The sequence below is a fragment of the Chelonia mydas genome, chromosome 7 (genome assembly GCF_015237465.2).
Source record: "Chelonia mydas isolate rCheMyd1 chromosome 7, rCheMyd1.pri.v2, whole genome shotgun sequence".
NCBI lineage: Eukaryota > Metazoa > Chordata > Testudines > Cheloniidae > Chelonia > Chelonia mydas.
Genome location: NC_057853.1, coordinates 12,573,208 through 12,582,151, shown reverse-complemented (window position 1 = coordinate 12,582,151; position 8,944 = coordinate 12,573,208). Strand labels below are relative to the sequence as shown.

The window sequence follows — 8,944 nt, the reverse complement described above, 5'->3', positions numbered from 1 at the left end:
CTCTCCATTATGTTACTGAAAAAAAGTATAACTCTCATTATATTGGAATATGAATAATAATAACAAAACTTTGAATGTCCTTGATACCTTCCTGAAAGGTTAATACTAGTTATTATATTCCTAGCTGTATTCATATTTGCATTGAAAGCTCTCTGAGTTTATGCAGCTGGAAAATGTGTTTAAAAACTCCTGAATTTCTCCTCTTAAAGTGAAATAGCTGAAAACCCAGTGGGGAGAAAACAACAAGTGAGAATTTTGCTTTCACTGAACCAATAAATCAAAAACACAGATTAATGTGTAGAATATTATCTTAAAATAGTATGATGAATATCCTGGAGACTAGAGCCAGTGACTATTTGTGGCAAGCAATTTATTAATCAAATTTGGCCATTAAATCTGTCATTGTTCATGAACAGATTTATTTTTAACTAATTGGTTTATTTATAATTGTTTGACAAATAAGTTTTACATTAATATTAGTCAATGAGTTTTTTGCCAGCTGGTAGTAATTAGTACTCTTTTGCTTATCTGCTATTTGGAATTTTCTATTTAAGGTGTGTAATTGTCTAACTCAGGTCATATAGTACATTTTTTGTCCTCAGATTGGATGACCTATCCTCTTTGAGGAGGAATATCTGAAGAAACCACTTGGCACTGAATCTTTAAAAAAGGGGTAGGGATAACTTTATGGAGTGATTCAGAATAGGAGAGAATAAGGCCTGGGAAATTTTACAATACTTTTAGTCTTTTCTGCCCAGATCCCCAAAGGTATTCAGGCTCTTGTTAGGAGCCTGAATACCTTTGAGGATCTGGATCTTCCTGTCCTCTTTTGCAAAGAAAGAGCATTCATTTTAGTTGGCTTTGTATAGGGACCTCAGACTTTAGAATATCTAGGTTTCTTCCTGAGTAAAGGATACAAAGATGAAGGTAAGAATTATTGGGTGTCTGGTGGACTTTACATTCAAATTTATTTTGAAACATTTACAGAAATATTTGTGTATATGAATGGTCCTAATGAACTTTGTTTAAGCACTGTCTAATACTTTTCTGCCCATTTTGCCTACCTCTATTCCCCCAGTTCTGGAAGGATAACATATTCTTTTCTTCCTTGTGTAGGTCTGATATGTTCTGTTAAACAGATATATCGTGCCATACTAGAGATGAATGCATTTCTGTGCTGGGTAAAATGACATTTCTGAATAGTTTGCTCACCACTTTGTTAAGTTTATAAGTGTTTTGTGGGACATGTAACTTTGGTTATGTGATACATGAAAACTATTAAAATATATTATTTATATGTGCTAGGTTTATGTGTGACAACTGATTTCTTGATACTTTGCCTGTGGACACCATTCCTGAAGTTGCATTATGAATTAAATGAGCCCATTGAAGTTCAGGAATGAATAGATATGCTTTTTTCTGGTTCAGGTTTATCTCCAGTTTTGAGTAGCTCACCTCTGGAATCAATGGAAGATGCAGCTATTAAACACCAAGAAATAAGGCCCAAGATGAGAAGACAGAAAAGTTGCCCTGTGTGCTGGAAGCTAGGAATTAATGGCTTTATCTCCCCACACCACATGTCCCTTCACTCTCTTGATGTTCAGTTCTTTTGAAAACATTGACCACATTTTCTTGTACCTAATCCTAACAACTTACAGTGCATTTATAATACTGTATAATGTACTACTATGTACAATAGAAGTAAGGCACAGTTATGACTTTGAATTTGCCTCTTGTTGAGACATGCATTGTTTTCCCTGGCTTGCATGCATATGTTCAAATGTGTAAATTCAATAGATTTTTTAGGGCCTGATCCTCAGCTAGTATATTTGCTCCTCTGAAGCCAATAAAACTACACCACTTTACACCAGCTGAGGATCTGGCCTTAATTTAAAATCAAAACAAAATTCCTGACAAAAAAACATGAGCAAAAAAAATAAATGTGCTGATCACAAGTTAGGCATTTGAAGAATACATCAAGTCAAACTTTTATTAGCAAAGTTGAATTCCATGTATAATGAAAATATCTTTTAAAACCATACATGTACATAGGCATGATACAAACAGCAACTACAGTACAAACACATTTTTCTAAACCTTAATAAATTTACATTAACATTCATCTAGTAAAAAAAGAATGGTGTGAACTTAGTACCACATTTGTCTTGATCTTTTTACATGAAGTAACAAAATATCTTGTGTAAAATAAAAAATACAGTATGCTTTGGCTCATACCCATATATTGGTTCCTGCATGAAAACTGAATTACTGCAGATAACAAAGCTTGATCTGATAGTCAAAACTTTTACATGAAAGATATGGTGCTGAAGTGTAAACATGTACCAATAGTCAGGAGATCAAATGGCAAACATTATGTATATACTTTATTCGGAAACACTAAACATTAAAAAAAGATGCTTTTGAGGGCATGATCTTTTGTCAAGTTAATGGAATTTCTGCCAGCAAGCCCTAACAATGATTTCCCTTCAATTTCTCTCTCCTTACATGGTTGTTATTTAAAATAATTGAGATACACTATAAACAGCATGTCTAAATATCCTTTTTATTTGTGTAACTATGACTGCATGATTGAAATTACAGTGAAATGCCTCTTCAGATGTATACAAGGCTTAGAATAAAAGTACCCAATTACCTAACATTGTTTTCCAAAGCTACGTGTAAAATTATTGTCAAAAGCCTGGAAAGATGCAACCTGCTCATTTTTATTTAATTCACTTGGGGGAAAAATTCTGATCCTGCAAACTTTTATTTACACGAGAATCATTGGCTCATATGGTTTGTCCCATTAGCTCCATGGGAGTACTCATCTGAATAAGGGGTACCCATAAGAGTTTGTATGATCAGGCCAAAACAAAGTGACAAATCATTGAACCACTGCATCATGTTGAAAGCTGACCTACAGAAGATATAATTTCTTATTAATTATATATACTAAACAACCTAACCATTGTAATTTTAATAAATTTATTAATGGAGTTATATGATGGGGTTGCTGAACTGAACTCCATGACCCAGGAGGTCCCTTCCAATCCTGTAGTCTATGTTCCAATATATATATATTGATTTATTCATAGGGGAAAATAACTTGTCTATTGTCTTAATTGGAAGCAGATACATGGCCAAGACACTTATCCTGTATTGGAATCCAGTATCAAAGCCTCCTGGGGAATCCCACTGATGTAAATGGGAGAATGCACAGAGATGGAAATACGGTTTTTAAAATGCATAAACTCCTTTGAACTTTGTGCCCTTGAGCTCACAAACACCACCAGAGACTAAACTGGAGATGGAGGCCATTCCGAAGAATACAATATTATGCAAGCTTTCTTTCTTGGGTGGCTTGTGCATATTTTAAAATGTAATGCTCTGATATATGAGGGCCAGATTCTAATGCCCTTACCCATGTTGAATAGGCCATACTCCATGAGTATGTAGTATTAAAGTAAATGGGAATACTAGTGGAGGCTAGGATTATCCAACATGAGTAAAGCGTTTGGTCCTTATTACCAGGGAGGAGTAATCCCCTGTATTTTGCTTACCTAAGACTTTTCATTATAAAAGATTTTTGCAACCTTTTCTTTGAGTAGCTCTATCACCTCCATTGTTTAAAGTGGGCCTTTGAAATTGATCAGGGAGAAATCCCTGGAACCAGAGAAGTGCCTTTTCTTTGTCAGATGAAATTCCATTCAGGTGTGGCTGAGATATAAGCTTCTGAAAATCACCTTTACCCTTCTGTGACTTGTGCTGCCAGTAAAATGTTGGCAGCATGCCAAAATAATAATAGAATTAACTCTAATCTGAGCTTGATACCATGCCACTATCAAAGCAGCAACAGACAGAACAGGAGTGAGGGGAGAGAGAGCCAAGCTTTTCTCCTTTCTAAAACCCCTTCCCTCTGCTTCCCCCAGGAGTACCACATGGGGAAGGAGCTTCCCTCACCTCCAGAAGGTTGAAAAGAGGAGAGCTGTTCCACTCTCATAGTAATCTCTTCATTTTCCTTAGACCCAGCCCGTGACTCCAGTAACCTAGTCACACCTGTCTATGGAATATCAGTTTTCTCTTACTGCTAACTAAAATGGTTATTGCAATTAAGTCCTCAAGCTGTGCTGGAGGTTTAGGATTCAAACTGACTGATGATGTATGATAGGGGGAGCTGTTGCATATAATTAAAATTTGTTTTTACTTTTTCCTTTAAAAGAAACCTAAGAAATTACAGACAAAAATCTATGTTTAAAAATATTAGTTACAGTTGTAAAGTCCAAATCAGAAAATTTAGGAAAGGCCAGAATTAAGGTTTCATATGCAACCTTAACTCAGCTTTCATGTGTGTATGTATTATGAGATATACTACATGATCACATGGCTTTTTTTTCATAAGACCCCTGTCTCATTCAGTGTATGCAGTTTTAATATAGGAGGAGTTTTTTGTATGTAACAAATTAAATGAAAAATCATTACAGATTTCCAAAATGTTATTTGATTAAGAGGATTTCAAGCACTTCTGAAAAATATCAGAAATACCTGTTCTCTTAATTGTGGTACCACATTTATGGTGCTAATACTTTAAATGCAACATAAGTGTCAAAATGGCCCCTTCTTTACACCAAACCCCTTTGAAATGAATGGAACTGGCCTGCTTTGAATGAAAGGAAAAATTGGCTCCAAAAGTATAAACTGTTTTGCTGTTTTGTTTTTAAAATGACATCTCTTTTGGAAGCATATTTTAATCTTCTCCACATTCCAGGATATAAAGTAGATATAGTGGTGCCTAAAAAAATCCCTGCTGAAAAAGAATTACTCAAGAAAGAGAATGGAGCTAGACAGACACAAGAATCTCTGGGAATTTCAGACGTTTGTTTAATATTCATTGGGCAGAATCCTAAAAAGTCAGTGCATGTTTAAAAAAATTTCATTGCACATCTTTTTGTCACAGTGTGATTTTTAGGCCCTGAGGAGTAATGAATCACGAACATTAAGATTTAAGAGACTGAATAAAAAAAAAATAGAAAAAGTACTCATACCGACACAGATGAATAGCACATCACAGGAATGTCGTCAGCAACTTTAAGCTACAAATGAGCAAGTCATAGCACAGGATGCTTATTCATTATTTGATAAGAGGCTGTCCCACTAATGTGGTCTGAAATTTGTGTCTGTTTAACATAGATGTTTCTGGGACAATGACTCCACTTAAACCGAACATCCTGTAAGTGCAAGAAAAATGCATACCTTTGCTGACTTTTAATGGCTCATATCATACCTAATGTGTGAGTGTGAGCAGCCATCCAAACTTGCAGATGGCAGTGGCCCACAATCCTAAAGGTTTGCCCCTATCAGAGGTCCAAACCCTTTGAACAGAGGAGTGTTTAGTAGCTATGGGGAGTCGAAGGAGAAGGCAGATTTCTGTAATTGAGCTCTTACCTAATACACTCTAACACCCTAGTCTGGACCTTTCCCTCCTCCACAATCAGATTTCTCTCTGAGGATTTGTGCCACCTACAGAAGTTGGCACAGCAGTAGGGGAGAAGAAGAGAGGCTCTGGCTACTCAATGGACCATTAAAAACAAACTAGAAAGGCCAGTAAATTTGTGGATGGGAGCAGTGGTGGTTGGGGACTTATTACTCCATCTTGCTGGATAAGGCTAACTAGGGGCTCTCCCTGTCCTATTAAGAGTTTCTTTAGAGGGCAGAAAGAGAAAAGATGAAGAGACTAAATTTCATGTTTACAAAATCCAAGGCAATCAAAACATTTCAATTAAAAAAAAAAGAACATTCAGTGGAAATAATTGAGAAAGCAAGGACACTTTCCTCTGCTAGCCAAACATTGCTCCCCTGTGCTAGTGCATAGCTCCCTCAAAGTGAAATGGATTAGGAATAGACTAGCAACAAATTGAAAATTGTAACACAAGTCTGGTCAGTTCTCAGTTTATTTCACTTTCAGGTTCTAATGCACTGTCTCAGTGGACACTCATCCTGTCGGTTAATTTGTCTGGAGTCCTGAAAAAAGTCACCTTGTGTGACTTGGGACAGGATGTAAGGTTTCAGTTTCCTGCCAGAATCTCTGGGTGTGAGACCTTTCCCCGCTCCCCCAAGCTGACAAGTCCCTTTTCAGTGATCAAGTTGAATTAACTGTAAAAAAATATACAGTACAAATAGTGAGACATTTGTCAAATTCTCCCAATTTTAGGGATCTGAGGTGCTAATAATACAGTATAGTGTGCTAACTATTTTAACCTATGACCATATCATACTCTTATAAGCCACCTATAAGTAGTCCCATTGGCCTTTATTCCAAATAGATGGTAGATTTAGGGCCAGCACCCAACAGCTACCATTGTTTTCAACTGTTGTTGAGAACTTTTGAAACTCAAGCCACTTCATTTAAGTACATGAATGGGAGCTGGTCCCTTAGGTATTGTATAAAATTAAAACCAGTGTTATGATTATTTAACTATGTGCATCGTGCAGCTCATAAAGTTGTAATTCTGGGTCTGATCCTGCAAACCCTTACTCATGGGAGTAGTCTTTACAAACACTATTATTTCCACTGAAGTACTTGCAATGAAATCAACAGAGCTATTTGCCTAAGGACTACTCGTGTATAAAAGATTTTGCAGGAATTAGCTTGTTTCTCCTTCTAACAATGGCTAAATTGTAATTATGCAGATACAACCATTTAAAAAGAACAACACAGAACTACAAGGAACATTTGCACTGTACTGAAGTTAACAAAATATAAAAGAAAAAAAAAACCCAACAAACTTTTAAAAATAATTGGGAGACCAAATATAAAAAGGAATGAGTAGCAAAGAAAGGAACAGCTCCATTGGGAATTTTAAACCTTATTCAGTAAACCATATAGAAAAGAAACACTAGGGTAATCCATTTTTTAAAAAAGTAACAATGCAGGATGTGAAAATATTTTTTTAAAAAAAATCCCTAATTATTCAGGGTTTATTTTTTGGAGAGAGAAACAATTATTTTTAAGTATTATCCAAAAGAAAGAGGAAAAGCTAATATATGACTGTTTCACACCCAACTAGTCCCTCTATTTCTACATAGCAATACAGACTCGTGCTAGGATCATTTTCTCACTTCAAATTAAAACCAGTCTGTGTTTTCAGTTATGTAAATATTAACATAATATGTACAAGAGAGACAAGGTGGATGTCTTTTATTGGACCAACGTCTTCTTCTGAAGAATTCTGTGTAGCTCAAAAGTTGGTCTCTTTCCCCAACAGAAACTGGTACAAAACAAAGATATTACCTCACCCACCATGTATCTCTGGTATCCTGGGACCAACATCACTACAGCAACACTGTAAATAATATGTACAATGCATTCCTGAAATGTATGCTCGCATACAGATATACAGACAGAAGGCAGACAAAACACAGTTGCTTAGAAATGCAGCTTTCAAGGATCTTGGGTGGCAGATTCAGGTGGCCTTTTTAGTAGTCTAAAGACCTGATCCTGCTTCCTTGACACATCGAACAGATGTGGGATGAGCCTCGTTATCCTCTGCCAAAGGAAAACTAGTGTAACTGAACTTGTTTAAGGAAAGAGTGACAGCTACTGGAGAGAAGATATAGATACCAGATCGGAACCGGTTTCTTTTGAGAGCAAGTTTGAGATCAAATTACTTTTGGATAAAGCTGTGTCTCTAAGTAATTCCAATCAGCTCTAGCCACTAATTCTAGAATTACTTAAACAGACTTTCTTTTTCTTCGTGAACATTAAATAATATATGGAATGTATTTCTATAGTGTTTTCAATTATTTTTTTCTTGCTGTTAACTTTTAAAGTAATCTCCCTTCTCCCACCCCCACTATCTTCTGACCTCCACCATGCTAAGGTCATTATATATTAGGGAATACCGGATGTAAATGACTATACAAAGTGACAAAGCATACAAGAAATAGAAAGTTATATAGAGAAACATGTAGGGTAACAAGTATCTATATACATATGTAACACTGAGAAGCTATGGTTTTGGTCAGACTGAGTGGTATATATTGTATGTGAAGTATTATTCACCTGTTTTTATGAATGAAAACACCTGAACAATCAGGACTGAAAAGTCTCAAAAGTCATGTTTTGATAGCAGCGACTAATTCCCATATTACCTGGAGGTTGGGGTTCTGACTGATTCATTCTGCAATCTACTTCTGATCACCTATGGTAATAGTTGATTACTAGTCAAGATAAATATGGAAATTTGAAATGAATCATTTATGTTAATATTTTATGCGTGGAGAGGAAAAGTTGCTGTAGAACTTCCAGTGCTTTCAACGGATCCTTTTTCCTTAGATCCAGCGTAAGCGCCAATAAATGAACCATCTTCATTAAACATCCCTTGGTCCCCTTCTCCATAATCTACCAAACTATCAGCACTTTCCGTAGCTTTAATGTCCCCGTTAAGTGACTGGAGGCTGCCTTTGAGTGGCTTCTCATCGCTGTCACTATGAAATAAAGAAAAAAATCTTCCCAAAATCTAGCTTTGTATTACAGTTACAAAAGCAATCGTTCATTTCCTTTGTCAAAATAAACAGACATACTGAGGGAAGAGGGAATCAGATACATTTTGATTGGGATACATTTTCAAAACATTGCACACAACACATTACTCACTTGATTCCAAGTCAAGTCAATGGATGTGGTGCCGCTAATACACCCTGCTCTGTGCATTGTTTGCATTTTGCATTTTTTGCAATTTTGAATTTAATGGAATAGGTCAAAAAACAAAACAAAAACCAAAAAATGCAAACATTACTGAAAAGAATGGACTGCGGACAGTTTTTATTTTTCCTTTTTTGTCCCTTTTCCTCCTTTTGCCATTGAAAATGGAGGGAGGAGGAAGGGGAAAAGACAAAAAAGCTGAAAACCGGCTCTACTGATGCATCATTGTATCTTATTTTGTAT

At 35.9% G+C, this 8,944-nt stretch overlaps 1 protein-coding gene across 16 annotated transcripts in view; it reads right to left on the bottom strand.

The window, feature by feature from the left end:
* Window positions 1-1,956: 1,956 nt before the first annotated feature.
* CHL1 (cell adhesion molecule L1 like) overlaps window positions 1,957-8,944 on the bottom strand; it is a 194,568-nt gene continuing 187,580 nt past the window's right edge. For 12 of the 16 annotated variants that reach the window (XM_043551564.1, XM_037904189.2, XM_043551568.1 and 9 more), the window contains one exon: window positions 1,957-8,484. In XM_043551564.1, the coding sequence (XP_043407499.1) occupies window positions 8,268-8,484 (217 nt within the window). In that variant the 3' untranslated portion in view covers window positions 1,957-8,267. The remainder of the gene's footprint in view (window positions 8,485-8,944) is intronic. The other 4 variants (XR_006292260.1, XM_043551574.1, XM_043551573.1 and 1 more) reach the window with 2 other exon arrangements.